Source organism: Gallus gallus, chromosome 1 (genome assembly GCF_016699485.2).
Source record: "Gallus gallus isolate bGalGal1 chromosome 1, bGalGal1.mat.broiler.GRCg7b, whole genome shotgun sequence".
In the NCBI taxonomy this organism is placed as follows: domain Eukaryota; kingdom Metazoa; phylum Chordata; class Aves; order Galliformes; family Phasianidae; genus Gallus; species Gallus gallus.
In genome coordinates this window covers 3221938-3242563 of record NC_052532.1, presented here as the reverse complement: position 1 = coordinate 3242563, position 20626 = coordinate 3221938, and the positions used below count along the sequence as shown (strand labels likewise).

The 20626-nt window shown below is 43.3% G+C and overlaps 1 protein-coding gene across 2 annotated transcripts in view; it reads right to left on the bottom strand.

The window, feature by feature from the left end:
• PLXNA4 (plexin A4) overlaps positions 1 to 20626 on the bottom strand; it is a 454438-nt gene that overhangs the window by 42391 nt on the left and 391421 nt on the right. For both annotated transcript variants that reach the window (XM_040663912.2, XM_040663921.2), the window contains exons 17-24: positions 17710 to 17803; positions 16866 to 17105; positions 15956 to 16102; positions 11040 to 11274; positions 10504 to 10646; positions 6996 to 7264; positions 4268 to 4334; positions 2588 to 2734 (exon numbers count right to left, since the gene is read on the bottom strand). In XM_040663912.2, coding sequence (XP_040519846.1) covers positions 2588 to 2734; positions 4268 to 4334; positions 6996 to 7264; positions 10504 to 10646; positions 11040 to 11274; positions 15956 to 16102; positions 16866 to 17105; positions 17710 to 17803 — 1342 coding nt within the window. The remainder of the gene's footprint in view (positions 1 to 2587; positions 2735 to 4267; positions 4335 to 6995; positions 7265 to 10503; positions 10647 to 11039; positions 11275 to 15955; positions 16103 to 16865; positions 17106 to 17709; positions 17804 to 20626) is intronic.

The window sequence follows — 20626 nt, the reverse complement described above, 5'->3', positions numbered from 1 at the left end:
TCTCATCTGCCATAGATGGAATAATCCAGATAGGCTTTTAATAATGCTGCAGACCACAGATGATGATAACTGACTGCTAGCAAAGACATTAACACCAGAGGGTGTTTCTCTGAGGTATACATCTTGGGAGAAGACCTACTGTGTAGCTGATGCACATTTATGCTAGCAAATATCATTTGTAGCTACCGTAGTGTCTCCTGGGCTGTCCCAATTCATTGCAGGGGAGTTGGACTAGATGATCTTTAAAGGTCCTTCCAATTCAAATAACTCTATGATTCTATGGGCTGAAAAATCTCTTGCATGTACACAAACTGTTCTACAGTGCAAAGACCTCAGCTCATCGTGGGCTGCTTCCTTGGAGAACTATTGGACTTTGCACAGAGAAAATCGCTATCTGGTCTGGAAATAAATCAGACCCAAACAATATAAATTTAGTGAATAAGGTGCACATTGTAAAACCAGTAACTCCAGATGTTTGAAACTGCTCTGTCTCCTTTTGTCTTCTTCAATAAGTCAGTTTCTTCGGATCTGCTTTTCGCTCAAACCATATTTGAAACCATGACTTAAAGTAAAGGTCATGATTAATAGAAGCTAAAGAATAATGTCCTTCCAAAAGAAGCCTTGTCTTCCTGGAATAATGGCAATAAACAGATTGTTTTGACGTGTGATTCAACTCAGTCCAGCATCCATCTAGCACTCATGAAAAAACCCCAATGAATTTCAGCCACAAACACTACAGACTCACAGCAGTGACCAGATGCTTTATGGAGAGAACAGGAGACATTCAGGTGATTCCTATATTACAAATACTGAATCTCCTTTCTTACAAGCACTGAATCAATTCTTGCTTAATTTCATTACTATATATTTTTGACAAAAGATAACAGAATAACATTTGCTCAAGAAAGGTAGAGGAAGAACAAAATATAACAGAAATAAGAAGAAACAAAAGGAAGAAAAATCTTATTTATATTCTGTTTCTTCTTAATCTCCTTCACCGAAGCTGATCTCTGTAAATCTGCTAAGATTCCTATCGGGTTATATTTGTCTGCTCTTGAGATGTAAGAGGGAGAGCTGATTAACATCAAACAACACAAAGCAAATGGAGGAGAGCTTTGTTCAGGCTGATGTATAATTACTACCCTTTGCTGGCTGAGTTATATCAAGCCTAAAAGGATCGGAGGGATTTCCTTTGGTGAAAGTGATCACTCTGTGCCTGATTTTTTTTTTTTCTTTTACTCATTCTCTCCAAGATCAGGTCTCCAAATTACTAGACAACTACACATAATGGAAAAGAAACACTACTCTGGTGACTTAATAGGAAAGTTTTAGAATGCAAAATTAAACTGTAGTCTTATGTAAGAGTAAAGTCTACCTGCTCATTACCTCATTAGGCTTGAATTCAACTGAAGTTAGGCTCTAGATTGCAGTCAGGGAAGAACAGACATCAGTAGAGTCATTCCACCTATGCTAAGATCTAACGCAGGTTAAGGAGCTATCACTGACTGGATACAGCTCTCTAAGCAAGTTAAATAAAAGCAAAATGAACATCACTCGATTGAAGGTGTACATAAAATCAACTGCTAAGTTCAAAACATCTTCTGATCATAGAATCATAGAATGGCTTAGGTTGGAAGAGACATCGAAGATCATCTAGTTCCAACCCCCTGCTGCAGGAAGGGTTGATCATCTTAAAACCTGGCATGTTCTAAGAACAAAATTTTGGGAAATAAAGGAATTACAAGCACAGCTGGGCACTCGGAAAGCTTCCTTCATCCTGCGGAGGCTTAGAAGGTTTAGTGTATCCGGGAAAAAAAGTGAAGACCCACAAATATTTACATTAAGAGGTGTTTAGTGTTCTTCATCCTTAACTGATACTCTTTAATCATACAGAAAAAGGATGCAATCTCATATAGAAGCCAAGGTTGGATGTATCCAATGTAGGAATAAATAGTCTATCTTTCACCATGCAGACAATCACATTTTGAAGCAGATGACTCAGTGACAGGGAATAATTCTATTTCCCTTGAGATCTTTCAATCAAGTTCATTTGTCTTTTTGTTGAGCTTGCTCAAAAGGAATGTTGCATTGATTCTGAAGAAGACCTGATAGGTCCCTGCTCTGTGACACTGTAACATCTTCCTCGATGCCAAAATCACAGTATCACAGAATTGAAGGGGTTGGAAGGGACCTCAAGAGATCATGGAGTTCAACCTCCATGCTAAAGCAGGTACCCTACAACAGGTCACACAGGTAAGTGTCCAGATGGGTCTTGAATATCTTCATAGGATTTCACACAACAGACAATGCCCTTGGGGAGCTCGAGGTGGCCTGGGCATGAAATATTACACAGTGGAATTAAACTGGAAGTAGTTATCATTGCAAACATGGTTTGCAAGAAAACTCTTCAGCAATAAAACTTTGTTGTGTTAGGGAATGTAAATAGTAGATCAGGTTATGCTGCTTGGTTGCCAGAAAAAAGAGACCCAGAAAGTCAGTGTGTCCTTCACTAGCTTCTTTCCTCTAAATGCCCTTTTGCTAGAAAAAGGTGAACAAGCTCATAGAAGAGCATGCTCAGAGTACTCACCAGTGTTTTGTAATCAATCTGCTGTCGGATAAGCTTGTCCTCACTCAGTGAGTACCGGGCCTCCCCAGTGATTGAGTCAATGGGACCCTTTTCCATCTGCTGCTTGATGGCACAGAAGAGGGAGAACAGAGGTTCACCAGCACACTCCTGCAAGAGTGAGAGACAACAATCAGGTGAGCAAGAAAAAGCATAGATGAAAATCTGGATCCCAAGCCCACATGATATCTCAGTGATTGCTGCTGCTTGCCACCCCTAGCCACTCAAGGCAGATGCATCACTGGGAGTCACCCTCACTGGGCAATTGATTCCACATCAAAAAATACAAAGGCTCTTTGAGTGACTGCTGCTGGGCCACACCTTTGCAACAGAGCAGGTGGTAGGATGGGTCCTGAAAGACTTGGAATTAGGGCTGGCAGGAGATAGCACCACTGGTGCCTCATCCCAGGTGTCTGGGCAGTGCCTACAGTCTCCCTGAGCACTCCTATGCTGGAGGCAAGCAATGCTGCTTGGTCAGGAGCAGCTTCATGACTTTGGAGAGGGTTGCCCCAGAACCACGGTGCCCCTTGATCTGTGCAATTACATCAGTGATGTCAGGTGCAACAAGCACCCCACAAGCAGCAAAGCAACCTCCTCTGCAATGTCTCCTTCCCTTCATTCATTCACTCTTTCTTCACTCTTCTTCCCACACCTGTCCTCTCTTGCTGTGCCCTCCCTATGCACATTCCTTGCCGTGTCCTTGCCCTGTGCACATTCCTTTGCCTTGTGCTTTCTTCTGTCCTTCCTTTCTCTTTCATGCCTCTGTTCTTTCTTCCCTCTTTCCCACACTGCCCTCCCCTCTAGCAGTGCATCCCAACTCAATGAGCGAGGTCATTTTCCTCTGGTGTAAATCCAGGCAAGAACAAGTTAATAATATGAAGCAAAGCGGCCCCTTTCTCAGTTCCTACACCTGTCTTCCACTTAATTAGCTTATCTGCCAGCAGCATATTGCTTCTGTGTGCCTGTCTCATGCACTTATCAGGCCACTGTTCAGGCTAAGGCAGGAAGACAAGTAGCTGAGTGGGTGGAAAGACTTATAAAAGCAGTGCTTTAGAGAGTCACCTCCTTGTACCCTTTCCTTTCAGCTGCAAGTGGGAATCTGATACTAGAGTCACTGAAATTACCTTGCAGGGACCTTCAAAACTTTCCCATGCATTCAGCCTTTGACAGGTTGTGCCTGGGGGTTGGAAAGGCTCAGAGGAATGGGATTGGTTTGTAAAGCTTTGAATTTCCAAGCAGAGGTTGGTTATCTTGTCCAAATGACATAATGCGAGATGTAGGGAGATCTGGCAACTGCACTGAGAGTCAGGGCAAGGTGAAAAGGCATCTCTCTCCAAAAGGCTGGCTGTGAGCATGGGACCACAGCAATTAGCACATCTAAGGGCTCATTGTGAGTCCTCATGAGGACGTCATCACCCAAACATTAATGATGGGACTTAAAGGCTGAAAGCCTCTTTTTAAATTACTATTACATAACTCTCAAAGGAGACCTTCCAGCAGGAACAAGAGGGCTCAGAGGGTGTCTCAAGTAACTTCAGTCATTTGCTGATCACTGTCATGCAAAGTCAACACTACCCCAACTACACCTTGCCAAGAAGCAATGCATTAAAGCAGCTGCTCATCCAGGAGTGATACTTATCTTACCTTGAGAAACTTGTACAGAAGAAAGGTGAACCAGTTGGTGAGCATTTTCTCAGCTACAGACTCTGTCCTAAAATCAGGCAGGGACAAAAAAAAAAAAAATGGAAATAAGTTAGTCACATTAGTCAACTCTAAGGTCTGGTTAAGAGATTGGTTTTGTGCATCTTACTGTCCAGATCGCCAAGCTCCACGAAAAATCAGGCACAATACCATCAGGATTAAGCACATCCTAGGGTCTCTGCTTTAGCTTTGGACTTAGGAAACTTCCTAGAAAATCCTTACTGCCCTTGTGATTCTCCAGTGACTAGGAAAGTCCCTATATGCCTGTTCTGCATTTTCTCCATCAACGAAAGAGAAGAACCTCAGAGATGCTCAGGGAGGATAAATCCATCAAATATGAGGAGCTCACAGTTAGGCCATACAGATGAGTAGGTCATATAAGTACTTAAGGCAGATCTAAATCTCTAGAGAATACTTATCTGGTAGTGATTATCTCCCTGGCATTTGAGAGTAATTATAATTTTCAGTGTGTCAATGTGGTGCATTCACAGAGCAATTCCTGCAGCTCTTGAACTCCGTTTTCAACCAAGCAAAAATCAATCTTGTGACTTCGGAGTGAACTTTTCCTACAGATTAACTAACTTGTACTCGTTAACTGGGTTTGGACACCAGGAGCACAGGATAAGCTTGTGTTGCTTCCAATGTACAAACTGATTTTGCTCAAGAAGAAAGCAACAGTCCCTGCTTGAATGAGTAAATGTGGGTCTTCCTAGACTTGGCAATCACCAAGGCCATTCAAAGTTTCTTGAGTTTCTTGGGTTTCTGAGGGCTGTAGGTTGCTTTTTAGGTTCCTTAGTCTTTCAGCATGAAGTTAGTCTCATTTCTTCTGTCTACAGTGATCACTGCTGTGTCTCTCTCTAGAGACTACATCTGTCAAACTCAACCTGTTTGCCCCATACTGCCCTCAGTCAGGGTCATTTAACAACTGTTCTCTGTTGGTTATGGCATCATCCTCAAGTCAAGCACTCTGAGCTCCCCACAGGGGATGTGACACTCACAGCCTGGGACCCATCACATACTGCAAACTTAGCATTAATGAGAAAAGGTCTGAAGTCCTGTCATGTTGTTTCCTGAGCAACTTTGATCTCTTTGGGTCAGCGTACATCTTTTGGGATGTACACTAGACACAGGCAAGCTGGGAAATCATTCCAACCAACTCTTTCCTCCTGGCTGACACCTCACAGGCCAACCCTGCAGGAGGGTCTTGAAAGATTTCTTTCCATCCTCACAGTCAAAGGGAAGAAAGAGAAACATAAGTTTAATTCAGCTGCTCCAAATAACTGTCAGCGAATCTTGCACCAGTATCTGAATACCAAGGAATGGAGTCAATCATACATTCACGTGCGGCCTTCCAAAGACCAAAGTGCATTCTCAACAAATACGATTACAGTTAGAAAAGAGATGGAAGAAGATGTAAAGGGGAAAATGGGGGACTCAGGAGAAGACAGGAATGAACAATCAGAGAAGACAAAGAGATTGAGAGAGGGGAAAAGAAAGAAGATAAATGAAGGTACAATTGGAAGAAGGCAGTGACAACAAGCATCAGAGGAGAAGCACAGAGAGGAAGACTGAGGACAGCTGGAGGGACGTTGCCAGCCAGGCTGTAGGAGCAAGCAGAGAGCAATTTGGCTCTGTCAGGGAGCCAACAGTGTTGAAATGAAGACCATTTTCTGCCCCTGGTGTTGCTACTCTGAATGCCAGGAAATGCCTACTGCTCCTCCTTTTGCTGGTACTTCATGATGGGCTGTGTGCCAGAAGAAAACTTTCCCAGCAGGCACTACAGACCTCTCCTCTTCCCGAGCCATCCATTATAATCAGCTCAGAGCACCTCAAACACAGCTCTGAGCAGTGGCAAAGGCCATTCATCTCCTTTTTTACTTAAAGCTCTGATTTCAAGCAGAAGGTTTGGTTCAGACCATAGAAAGAAGATTAATATGATCCTAAAAGGAGAAAATGCTGCCTTTCCCTAAGGAAGGAGACTACATTAACTACAGAGCAGCATATTCAAGTTTTTCCACTCAACCATGGAGATGAGACTGTGAAACACAAGCCCAAATGAAACCATTTCTGTTGTCCTATTCAGCTCTGCCTTCTGGGTTCAACTGGTTCCAAAAGCCAATGATCAGGAAGAGACAGGAGATCACACAGTGCAGCTGAAGAAGACTACATATGTAGGTAACTCAGAAACATGAAGCACAGCAGATTTGTCCACCTCTCAGGCATGATAAGGCAACTTCCAATTTACTCACCATGCAGTCCAAGTATATTACACAGCCTGTTCTATGTCATATACTTGTTGGTCTAGCACAAGTTCAAAATAAGGCTTATGAAATGTGGCCTCTTGCTGCTCTTATGAAGTTTTCTGAACATTCACATTAAAATCCACAGATAATGCAATAGTAGTAAAATTTTCAATCACTGACTGAAGGCAGAGAGCTGCAAACCAGTAAGAGAAAGCAAAGCCTTCACTCAACCCTACTTGCCTTATCCATCTTTCCCTAAAAACAGCTTCATGCCAGCTCTACAGGGTCATGTGAGCTTTGGCTATATACAATTTCATACTCTGCTGCATAAACCAAAATCAAGCAACTTCATCGTTTTCATCCAAAATGGAACTGCATGCTTGTGTTAGATCGTGGGTTGCAGGTTGCCCAGCCCTGGATATCTTTACCTCCGGAGCAGCAGTTTGGGGTGGTTCTTGCTCTCCAGATTTTTGTCTATGAGGTCAGCCAAGAGCTGCTTGAGGACATCAGTAGCATACTCCAGCTTGCTCTGTAACACTGTCATGATCAACGAGGCCACGTTACCACGATCGCGCATGGAGAAGCTGCGCTGGGACTCCAGTGTGCGGATGAAGGATAGCAGGAAAACCTTGTTGTTGATGAGCTGTGCAAAGAGCTTGAGGCCTTTCTCCACCCGCTCCTGCCTATAGCCAGGGACCTGTATGAGAAGAAAAGAAGTTTATACCTCTCTTTCACTGCCCACTGTCAGGACATTCCCAAATGAGTCATACACCCTTTGCTACTTCTCTGCTCTTAGCCCTCCACCTCTTCCAGCTATAATAATTCAACAAGTGGGAGTCAGATATGAGATACAGAAAAGGAAAAGCTGCCTCCAACAGCAAAGAAAATTAAAAAGAAAGAAAAGTTTTGCATTTTGGAGTATAGTTCTTTAAGAAGGAAGATAATAATTTGATAGCTAGGAAGACAGATAGACATTCCAACCACAGACAGGTGGTTATTTTCAAGCTCTGCTACTCTCTCTCTGAACAGTACATCCAGAGGAAATTGCTGATGCCTGGATGTGGTATCATAGCATATTGTATTCTTATTGCTGTCAGATTGAAGTCTCACTCTATCCCCCTTTAACATCTCTTTTTAATCCCTGCAAGAAACCTGCCTAAAGAGAAAAACAGTCTGAGTCAATGTTGGAAATCACGGGGTTATGTGGGTCTCCTCTTGGTCTGGACCTATGTAGGTCTCCTTATCTCCTCATCCCAGCAAACAACCACATATCAGCTGCACCTCAGTAGCTGCCTAAACAAAGGGAAGGTGCAGTGTAAGGAGTATGAGGCATGGGTTTGCGGCTCTGCTTAGTGAGTTGGGGGAGACAGTAGTAAAGTAATGGGAGAAAGAGGTCCAGGTATCATGTTTTGAGAAGATGAAGTGAGGCAGAAGCTGAGGTGGTGAGCATGGAGCTGGGTTTTGGTCTGAAAAACTAGATCACAAAATGATTAAGGTTGAAAAAAAACACTAGAAGACTATGTAGTCCAACATCAAGCAATCACCACCATGCCCACTGAATCACAGATAGAAGAAAGTGTGAGAGGGCACAGAGCTGGAACCTATTTCAATGTCCTAAGGCAGCAGGACCCTGGGGCTTGGGAGGTGAGATCGTTTAGAAATAGGGTAATTGATAAGATGATATGTATTTCTCATTTGTGAAAGGTTGGTGAACTAGGTTTGGTGTAGAACAATTTAGGACCTCAACACTGAACCCTGAATGCCACAGTCTACAGTGGGCATTATCCTTTCCTGTCCCTCTGTCTCTGGATCAAAATTAAGCCACACTCCATGGGTATACCTCATCCCATTATGTGCTACAGCAATGCTTCCTAAATGAGAACCCCAAACTCATTCCTCTATGTTTCTTTCATCCCTACAAAAAACATTCCTGGAAGCTGGAGACTCACAACACAGAGCAACACATGCTTCTGCTGTAAGAATGTATTAACCACCTCGTTTTGCCACTTTAATCCAAGTTAGCATGCTTAAATGACCAAGTGATGCAAGTCCCCATAAAGAATCATTACTTTTTTATTCTGGAAATCAGAGATCTTAACTGTTTTTGCAAACTGAAAATAAATTACTTACTAAATAGCTTGAGACAACCAACCAACCACTACAACTCATCCTCCTAATAATTATTTTTTACTCACTTGTTGAACATTTAATATTGTCTATCCCTAGGTTACTGTGTAGAATTAAAAAAATAACAAGAGAAGAATTTTGTAACGCATCTGGAAGCAGTTAATTAGCAAATGAGCTAGAAATAAGTAAGACCTGCTGATTTCAGGGTCTCTGGGGCCTTTTCCCAATAAGTACTGGCTCCATCTAGGTGCTACAGAGTAAGGAGCAGAATGGAAACTGCTTTCCCTGGTTTGCTGGTATCCAAAGATTTTGACACTGAAAGAACTGTAGAAGCACTAGAGTGGATTAAGGGGGCAGAAACCCAAAGATGAAAAAAATAATTAAGAAAGGAAGGGGAGATCAAAGAATTTTGAGTTGGAATGGACCCTTAAAAGTCATCTACTCCAACTCCCTGCAATGAACAGGGACACCTACAGATAGATCAGGTTGCTCAGAGTCCCATTCGGTCTGACCTTGAATCTGCCCAAGGAAATCGAAGGTGGAAGACTGAAACATTAACTCTGTGTCTCTCTACATGAATCTTCTTATGAGAGCATCCATGCTAAAAGCTCTGTGGGGTTCAGATACTCTTTGGTGGTCAGCTGGCTGAATTTTATGAATACACACTTTAAAACCAGCTGTGGGTATGATAGAAGTGTTGGTATATATGTATATACATGAAGGAGAAATTCGTCACTCCTCGTCTTGTGTGTTCATTTGTTGAAGCTGCTGAGCTGCTTTTCCTGAGGGAAAGCAGCTTGAGGCTATTCTGTATCCCAAAGGCAAACTTCTACAGTAACCAATGTTACTGTAGAGCCATTACCACAAGTTCTCATTGCTTCCAGATCATTTTTTAATGGTTCTCACCTTACAGTTTGATGAAGTTTGGCTCTCTGGAAGTATAGGAGCAAAAAGTAGCAGGAACCTCCAATTACACAGCCAGCCAAGCATGGAATTGTCTGTGCCAAATCCTATTGCTCCTCTCTGCCAACTAACTCAAGTTTTTGCCTCCAGTAAACTCTCCATGCCAGAGCCTCTCTGAGGCACAGAGTTTGCCAGAGACTTTGCAGAGTTCAGCCAAGGATCTTGCTGGCCTTGGCCATGGTGTATGACCTGCTTCTTTGGCTCAAGTATCCCTAGAGCAGGTCCTGTCTATCTACCAAGCCCTGAACCAGAATGGACAATGTCATCTAGGCCTGTAAAACTCATGCTGTCAAGGAGGTAATGCAGGCAGCATGCAGACATTAGCAGAGCTGGGCAATGTCTCACCATCCTCACACTGCTGGGGTATTGAGAGCTGGGATGCAGGAGGCACACGTGGGCAGGTTATGGGCAGACTGATACTGTACATATCTGACCTCACTGCAAACTACAGAGCACAGCAAAGGTGAATCTCCTTCAGAGCATGCAGACTGTAGGTGTTGCCAGGAAAAAAGGATGCTGGGTGGCATCAGCAATTGACAAAGCTGGTGTGATACACACAGGTATACTGTTCTGCTCTAAGACTTTTTTTCCTGGCCTCTCCAAACTCAAACAGGATGGAGACTAAGGGGGAGCTTAAAACAGCAAACTAATAATTCACACAGATGTATGGTACTCTTCTGAATAGATGAGTGATCAAACAATTTAACATTTAATACAGTAAAAATCATCCTTTTCCAATCTAGACTGTAAATGAGGTACTGTTTTGTCCCTTGTAAGACACAGCATTGTAAGCCATCATGTCTCCTCCATTGTCACAACACATCTTGCAGTTGGCAATGCTGATACCTCCAGATCTCTCAGGACTGGGTGATCTTCAATGCCAGGGAAAAGCACCCTCATGGTGTAGGTTCGGTAATCAAGGAAAGGGATCCCTGCTCCATCCAGGTCACTTGTCAGCTCATGAATATCCGTCTGCAGCTCTGCAAAAGCTGACACAAGAGCAAACAAAGCATACATCAATAACATTTCAGATCTCTCTCATCATAACAGAAAAGACATTCAGCTTCACATGAATGAGACATAAATGGAGAAGCAACAAGTGGAGAGGAAGAGGAAAGTAGACAAGAGCAGTCTCACTTTTCCCACCACATCATCTTTCCCCAGAACAATGTGCCAGGGCTCTCTCTGCACCCTGAGCTAGCAAATGCAGTTAACACAAGGTGGAGGAAGACTGGACTCGGGGAAAATGGGCAAAGTCAGATTAGACCTGGATTTGAACCAGGAGTTCAACACTCCTGCTGCTTGGTGATATTTTGGCTCAAAGCTTTAGTGGCTGGACTCCTTTCTCCTGACACTACATCAGCCTTCTTTCCTCACCATACCTTCTTTGCACTCAAGTGCCACCCTGGACTCCAGGTTATCCATCTGCATCTGCAGGCGTTTGAGGGTCAAGTCACTCTCTCGGGACTTGCGCTTGTAGGCAATCAGCACGGCCACAATGAAGATGATGAGCAGGCCGCCTGCCACTGCAATGCTGACAATAGCTGGCAAGCTGAGAGGGCTGTCTGGAGAGATGTAGACCATCCCTGGGGAGAACTCCATCCCTCCTACACGAGCCTAGAGGGAAGGCAAGATAAAATTGCACTGAAACTGTCAAACAAGCAGGAGCACAGAGGAAGTCCATCATCATCCCAATTAAGGCTGTTAGGCAAGTCTAACTCACATGATAACACGTGAATGATGACTTCTCAAGTTAAACAGAGTATGAAGTACTTGGATACAGAATGGCTAAAAGCACCTGAAATCTCACTTGGAAGCAGCTCTGTTGGTAGTGTCACCATAAACCAGATTAGCAGAGGATTTTGAGTGAGACAAATCTCACCAGTCCCAAAGCCCTGGCTATATATCAATGTAAGGATCATCTGGGGTTTTCCTCCCCTGTCCTAAACAGCTATGCACTGTCTTGATATCAGTCCCAGAATGCATACAAGATACATGATACATAACTCTTGGGTATGTTCTGATGGGCCCTAACTTCATTATGGGTTAGGGCACTGGGAATGCAGAAGTTACAGCATAATTCACTTTCCACTCTTCAAGTTGAGAAAACTGTATCTGGAAAGCAAAAGCCACAGAGCCTGGCCTATGCTCTTTACAGCATCTCGCCTAGCTGCAGGCTCTGCTGTGTCACATGAACTAAAGGACTTTGCATGCTTACCAGTGGGACAGGAATCCAGTCAGAGCTTTCTGCTCTGCATGCACTCCTGGAGGTTCCCAGGACTCTGGGACAAGTGTCTTTGTGAGATCTTGCTTTTAATAGCAGGAAAGAAACCCTGCGGGCAGTACTGCTGTGTACCCAACAAAACATTCCGCTGAAGAAGGTCTGTTGGGAGCCCATTTACACAACATGCACACCATTCCCAAAAGTAATCCCACAGGGTGCTACTTGTTCAAGGCTACTGCAAGGATGCTTGAGGCTATCTGTAAAACAGGATAAGTTGGAGTGGCAGTGGGAAAAGTACTACCGGCTAGTCTGAGATATATAAGGAAAGTTTCTAATAGTGTGCTCTAGTATGGGAACACTCAGCATAAACCTAGGAAGGTGCCATGCAAGCAGTCTGAAGTAACATGATGTGGTGAAAGCCTCTCACCACCACAGGTCTTTCTGGGGACGTGAATCTCTGTATTCCTATCAGCTTCTTGAAATTATTTATGGGCTCAGTTGTAGCCTCTGAGTTCTGTTTTGCAATAGCCCCAGCTGTAGCCTGCTCCTCAGTGTGTCTTGGCCAATGCCACCTAGCTCAAATCTCTTTATTTTGGTCAGACTAAGGTGACAGTGTGGAATATGCCATTTCCATCCACAAGGTCTTCTTATGCCCTGAATACCTCTAAGTATTTGGAGATCGGCTCTCGAAACATAGAATCACAGAATGTCCTGAGTTGGAAGGGACCCAAACGGATCATGGAGTCCATAACAGTGTCCAAAATGAGAAACTAAACCAAACCTAAGCTCATCTGACCAACTAATGATAAGTTCTTTAGCATGACATGGACACCTCGTAGAGCATCTTCACTGGCTAAGGAACAATCTAGCACCCATGTACGTCAAGAAAACAGAAGCTCCTATTTTTCCTGTCTATTCCAAGATATAAGGTTAAATTCCATTTCATAAAGCTTGCAAAGGGTAGATGTTTGGTACTGGCATGTGGTGAGTTCAGCTAAGATAAACTTCCAAAGTCAAACATTAATCTTCTCACTGGAAGCTATTGCCTCTTGACATAGACCACTGTCTCAAATCCTCCCAAGATGACAGCAAAATTGGTTCACTAGTTTGCACAATTTCCTTTCTGTCATGGTGGATCAATAAATGAAGTCATTATCATCATTTTCTGTTTCCTACAGTGGCCTTTTTCATCCACACCTGGCAGTGAAATGAGCCATTTGATGGAATATCAGACCAGAGTCAAACAATCCCAACCCAAACCCCAGTGCAAGACTGTCCTCAAAACCCACAGAACAGCCTGGCTCCATGAGTGGGATTCCTCTCACCAAACTTTTGACATGCACATCTGAGTTAGACATCATAGCACGCTTTTAGGATCAATGCAGAGAAAAGACAATTTCAGCATGTGATTCATAGGAGTTGCTTTTGACACATGCTTTGACATCAGGATGAGATGTTCAGAGGAAGTTCCCATTTCTTCCCATTAATTACAGAGAATCTGGACTCCTAGAGGTAGGCGTCTAGAAAAGCTCCTCTTGAAAGATGTTTTCAACACTGAGAAATCCTCACAGTCCACAAATCAAACTGCCATGATCTAACGGAATGTGTCTCTTGGAGAAGAAAGCCTGCGAGGCTTTAGTACTATTTGTGAGCACTAAAATGAAAACAGGAAAATATACAGAAATAACCCTACTTTATTTCTTGGGTCCTCCACATTTTTCCAAGGAATCAACTTCCAGATAACTGAACTCTGTACCACCAAACAAGTTCGGCCTATTAAACTGGCATTTGCTCCAAATGGCACTATGGCAGATACCAGTTTTTTTTAGCAAAGACATAGGGACCACCTGTAGTGGTTCAAGAGAGAGTTTCCTCAACTCCTATTGTACAAAACTTGACTATGGTAGTGTCTTTCCTAGTGCAAGCTTGCATTAACAAAATGTGTCTGGCTTTAAGTGACATGAACTGTGCCCTGAATGTCAGGAAGTACACTTGACCATCTCTCCATTCACTATACAAAGACATCAGCATAATTTTCTGTCAGTAAGTGCATACACTGGATATGAGCACTCCTTCTACTGTCCTCCATCTCTACATTGCAGGGCTTCTCTACCATGGTTACACATAGATCTTCCTTGTCAATGTTTCTTTCACTTGAAAAAGAGCTTCTCTCTAGGCTTTAAACTATCTTTATCAACCACTGCTCTGCCCTTTTTGTGTGTGAGTGTTGTTGCTTTTTTAATATATATTTTTTCAAGTATTTAACTCGGTGATTGTGTAAAAGAAAGTTGAAGTAGAGCAAAAACATGCTGACACCAACATGTGTCACTGTCACTCTTCCTTCCCTTTGAAATAATTACAGTGTTCAGTACCATGGTCTCCTCTCAGATCTAGGCTGCTTCACTTTGCAGGAAAGAGTTTGCTCAGCAGTTAAGGTTTGCTCAAGGTCGCACAGGAAATCATCATCAGAAGCAGGGGAAGGACCTGAAAGAGCTACCTGTCAATTATCCCAACCATCAGAGTGACATTCATGTGAAACATGGGCAACAGAGCTGCTGTGCCATGCTGGAGGAGGCATTTCCCAGCCCAGCTGTCCCCCTGGTAAGTTAAAGATGCAAAGTCAATCCTTGAGCACCAGCCTCCATCACAGCTGAGCTCCTGTGTTTGGTTCCCAGCCCAGATCCTGTCAAAGGCTTGCCTCATTGTTGGCTTTAGACAAGGAAATCTGCAACTTGCCCCTAACAGCAATGCTCATCATCAATAGGCTTCAATGCAATCACCTTCTCATTTTTTCCAGCAATATCTCTTGTTTGATCAGCATCCTCAAAAAGGGATTATTTCTTTCTCTGAGGTTTCTCTTAAGCTGTCCCAAGCTGTGGGAACAGAGGAGTCTTCCCAATTAGTAAGGCCTGGCCAGATGTTCATCCTCCCTGATCCCCACAGATTGATCATTGCTCACCTGACTTTGAGTTTTATCTCTCTAGGATTGTTTTTGTCCCTCTCTGACTAAACATATGTTTAATGAAATTCATGAAAATGACAGGCAACATATACTGCTCTGTTCCAAAGCTTTCATATTTACACAGAGAAAATCTCATGTTTGTTATTGTTCTTCTTGGACTGTATTAAAGTGCTTAACAATGATTTGAGAGCCACAGTATATGTGCATGGCTGAAAAGGATTATTACCTCTGTTTTCCAGATGACAAAATTTGGAACAGAAAAGTAAAGTAGCCAGGATGAGGTATCCCGGCAGCAGTCACAAATGGGACTCAACACAGTCACCTCTCAATTCTCTAAAGAACAATCCCTCTTGTTTTAAAGAGGAAGGCATTGTCTCTCCATGAAACTCGGCAAATCTCATTACCTTGAATTAAATAAGTATATATCAGATTTGGGAGGGCAACAGAGAGCTGGAAAAAAGTTGATCATGGGCAATGAGAAGCATTGATCATCTGTATGTCTGCTGTCAGCTATGTCTTGCTTCCACCCACAGCTCTGCACAACTCAGATGAGTTTGCTGGTATGCTGTTTATCAAGCAAGAGCACTGAGGCATGCAAATTACTGAGAGGAAAGTAGAGGAGTGAATAAATCAGTGGAGAGAGGAGGAAGCTCCCTCTGATGTAATCACAAGGTTCATTTTTCACACATTCCAGGAAGGATATGCAAGATCATACTAAGTTGTATAGATGTCAAAATCTCAAAGTCACACTACAGTCCATATCCTGCACAAATTTTAGCGACCAGTATGTTGCTAATTGCTGGAAACTGATAAATTTAACAGTTTGTCATGTGGGGAATAAGTTACACGTATGAATTCACATAAGCATCTGGGGTTCATACAGGCTGCACAAAGAAGGAGGAAAATCTTCCTAAAGTGTTATGATTCCAAAAGGTCCCCCACTGTCTTCAAAGATCTCCAAGTTACTCTTCCAGGATTGACTGACTGGGGTATTGTACTGAGAAGGGGCTCTGATATTTCTAGATTCTACAGAAGGCGTGATGAAGGAAACACATTGCTGTACCCTTCCACCCAACCCATGGAAGAAAGGCTGAGTTTCAAGCATCACTTACCATCACCTTGTGCCTCCCAATGAGGTTTGGGGACTCGCACAGTAGTTGCACATCTGATACAGTCACCACACAGGGCTTCTCACCAACCAGAACCGTGTAGTTCAGCTTGGCATTCCCTCCTGCCACTGGTGGGATCAGGTTCTTGCCCTGGATAGAAAGGAGTATTGTGACTCGAAAAAAAAAAAAACATATTACAAAGGAGTTTTCCTTCCATCTCTACTTCTGTAACTCCAGTGTTAACATTGCGCTTGGCATTCATAGTTCACAACTCACTCACTTAGTAAGTAAAAGCCGCTTAAAAATCCTACAGAAGACAGCACGGATGGTGAATACAGACTATTATCAGTCAAAGCTGCCTGTCCTGTTTCTCTCCATCAAACTTGACACAAATCTTTCACAAGCAGAAAATGATTGGGCAATACTGAAACATATTTCCAAATGTGCAAGCAGGTATTCTGCATGCATGCTCATTTATTTGCATATGAACCTCATACAAGTGCTGATGTGGAAATGTTCAAGCACGTAATTGGTTCTTTGTGTTCCTATTCAGGTTAAAGGCATAATAGAGGACCGCTGTGGGATTTTCCCAAGGGTGAGAGAAAAGGGTCTAAAAGACAAGAAATAGGCTTGGGTACAGCAAACAGCATTGGATGCAAATTTAGGTAGCACACACGTGGCTAAAGCAGTTTACATCTTTTAGTTATGGGTATTGGAAGATTCAGAGCAGTGAGTGGTGTGATGTTTGCAAATGGTGATTGATATGATGCAATATGATAGGTCCAATGAGTGGAGGAAATCTCTAGGACAATGTTGGGATGCCACTATGATTAGTGGGTTGTTGGCAGACACAGAATGGCAATAAGCAGCATGTGTCTGACCATACTTATCCAGTCCTTGGTCCCCATCTCACCTTCAGTATGATCGGACTTCCTGGCTTCAACTCCAAGATCCCTGAGGGATTGAAAACCTCAAAGATAGGGTTTGGATAGTAGGTGAAATTGGTTTTGTTGAGGATCAGCAAGGATTGCACATTGTCGAGAATGAACCCAAACTCCTCTGGACGCTCAGCTAGCTCAGACTGGTTATTGGGGTCAACAGCCAGCGCGGGAGCCTGGCAGGTCATCTCTGTGCTGTTCTGCACCTCGCAGTTCTGGAGAGAGAAATCCAACACAAGAAGAGATTATGGAAAATATCTCTAGCTCTACTGGTAGGCTGATATCTTCAGATTAAATGCCAGCTCACCTACTCACAGAGGATGCTGAGGAGGAGGAAAACTTTGTTACCAAGAGACAAGCTGGTGATCCACTGCTTCAAAACATAACCCATTCCCATCAGGAATTTGAGACTGGGAAGGGACTGGGAAAGCTTTGCTGGAGCAGGTGTGTACAACAGTATGCACTGCAACAGAAATCCTCTATGCAGAAAGTGGTGAGGCACTGAAACAGGTTGCCCAGAGAAGCTGTGGATGCCCCATCTCCTGAGGTTTTAGGACTTCAAGGTCAAATTGAACAGGGCCCTGATCAAGTGGGTGGTAACTCTGACCTAAGTCAGAGTCTAAGGGGTCTTTAAGGTCCCTTCTGACCTAAGCCATTCCATGACTCTATGAATTGGCCATCTTGTGTCTTTCTTGAAAGAAATCTTGCCCTCTTCTCTGGATGCCAAAGGAGGTTTCAGCCTCCACAGCTGTTAGGCAGCTCCTATCACCACCTTGGATATGTCTTCTCCTGCAGTCGCAGGTTAGTAGCAATACTCACATTGACGTGTTCCTTTCCACCATGCTTTGCCCGGATCTGAGGGTTCTGGATCAGGTCTAGGTGAGTTCCCCACACTGCAATGGGTGTGTTGCCACTAGAGAAAAAGAAACAAAAGAAGAGCATAAAGCCAGCTAATACATATCAGGACTGAATGGACCAGCAGTGGGTGATCTGTATTCCTAAATGTTATTTGCAAAGTGTCTGACCACATCTCATGGTAACACAGGAAGGCAAACAAAGCAAACAAGGCTTTTTAATTCATTCACATGAGGAGAAATATGTAAAACTGCATGCTTCCAGAAACTGTTCTGTCAAGCAGCATCTGGGTGATCTTCTCTGTTAGGACTAAATAGCTACAAACTTTGGTGGTGAGAAGAGCAAAAAATCTAAAAGAAGCTTTTCAGAATGGTCCACAGACTGTTCTATATTGTTTAAAGTTAGGATTTTAAGGAACCCTCAAAGAATCTGTCCTGTGTAAGCAACTCTTGAGGATTCAGTGCTACCTTATTTGCGTTCTGTATTTCTGACTTGCATATTAAACGTGCTATAGAAAGCATCATTCTGCATAAGGCAATGTCACCGGAGTGAACCACCTAATGCATTTCTGCCAGTGAGCCCAGATCTGCAACACTGAGAAGATACAGAGCCAGTGTGTTCAGATTTGGTTTCCATTGGGTGACCTAGGCCACAAAGCCACAACTCTGCCTTTGGTAGATTTTATTGCTTTTGTAACATCTCTCTCAAACCAGCTTAAGAAGACAAGACATAAACAGAGCCCTTCTCATTCCATGCAATCAATGTCACCAGAAGGAAAGAGCTTTCAGAAACTCTCTTCTTTCCATTCCCTTGCCTCTTCCATCTGCAATCAACATCACTTTTGTGCAACTTTCAGGAGAGGGAGGAAGGAAACTGCAAAGGAACGGATATGGGTTGTCTTTGAGCCCTGCATTGAGGGGAAGGGTTCACCACAAGGTTTGGCCATCTCAAACGAAGCACTGCTCAGCCAGATGGGCTCTCCCTTTGCAGCACATGAAGGCCTGCAGCAGAGGCAACAGGGTGCAAGGGCTGAAGGGGGAAGAGCTATCTGAGAAAGTGAAAACTTCAGCTGTCAGGACTCCAGCATTCAAGACAGAATGAGGAAAGCTCACCAATGGACAGCCCAGCCTCTGCTGCAAAGCTGAAGATTTCCCAGGGAGGAGGAGCACTCTCATCAGTTTTGACACCTGCCTCTGCAACCCTCCTTGGAAACTTTCCAGGCTTCAATTTATTTCCTGGAGCTCTTTACCAAGAATGGGAAGGAAAGTCACGCAGAAATCAGTTGTATTTATATGGGATGGGGAAAAGAAAGCCTAGAATTCCTTTCCAGCTTCTAGGTAAAGCTCTGCACACATGAAAGGTGAAAAAAAGTGCATTATAAATGAGGCTGGTGAAAACACCAGAGGATAGACAAACTGCAAGGAAGATGACTGAGCTGGCCCACAGATCTCCCCTAGTTCTAATCCTTGTTTTCCAAGTTCCTCTATTATGTATTCCATTATTAATCAGATAGGGCAGGTAAAAATGAATGCCAACAAGCACCTCTGCTCAGCAATGCAGCTTTAAGGTTTCAGAGAGCTGGATGCAGCTAGCTGGGACTGAATCATAGAATCATATAGCTGGAAAGTCCACTAAGATCACCTAATGCAACCATCTACCCATCACCACCACACCACTAAACCATGTCCCTCAGTGCCACATCTATCGTTTCCTTAACATCTCCAGGGAAAGCAGGTCCACCACCACCTTGGGCAGCCTGTTCCAGCCTGTACTTCAGCCCCTCTAGCAAATTCCACACTGATAACCCCAACAGGGCCAGGACATCAGCTCATACACTGGCTGGTGGCCATTCATGCTTTTAAGCTCTTAGCTGTACGCTGGCTTGGTTTAAGTTGTCTTAACACTCTTCTAGGAAGTGTCATTTCTATGAGGTCTGTTTGAATGGCTGAGCTCTCTTGATCACACAGGGTATCTCTTCTGAAGTCACTTACAAGGGCTTTCCCTTGCCTTATAGAAAAAATACCTTCTCCCCAAAATTCATTTTCAACTTAGATATCCTTGACATCATCCAGGAAGACCTTGCTTTTCAGAAACCAGAAGATAAATTCACAGGCCAAGTTTTTCTTTATCCATTATCTCATTTCATGCGGATTTTTGGCTGTGGGCTTTTATTATTTTTATCATTATGTATTATTTTTATGAATCTCTGCTGATTCAAACTAAAAGGGATTTCACATATTTGCTCAACAATTTAATGTGTTCCAGACATATCAAATTCATGTGCATATATAAATATATACATATATGAGTGTGTGTATGTATAAATAAACCCTTTTATTTAATCAACCACGTCTGTGCATACAGTTTTAAACCCATGTGTCAGAAATTCTCTATTTGTTTTGGAAATTGAGCTTAGCAGGCTCAGACCACAGTTACTAAGCACAGTAAGAGCAGTGGATCAGAGAGGGGTCTACCCTCTGCAAAAATAAAGCTGAAGTAGTAACAGAATCCATATCATAGAAACATAGAATGGCCTGGGTTGAAAAGGACCACAGTGATCATCTAGTTTCAACCCCCCTGCTATGTGCAGGGTCACCAACCACCAGACCAGGCTGCCCAGAGCCACATCCAGCCTGGCCTTTGATGCTTCCAGGGATGGGGCATCCACAGCTTCCTTGGGCAACCTGTTCCAGTGTGTCACCACCCTCTGTGAGAAAAGCTTCCACCTAATATCTAACCTATACCTCCCCTGTCTCAGTTTAAAACCATTCCCCCTTGTCCTATCACTATCCACCCTCGTAGTCATGTCCACTGAAGACAAGAACCCACCTAAAGGTTCAGTCTAGCTTGCAAATCAAGCAAATTCAACTGCTGCTTGCAT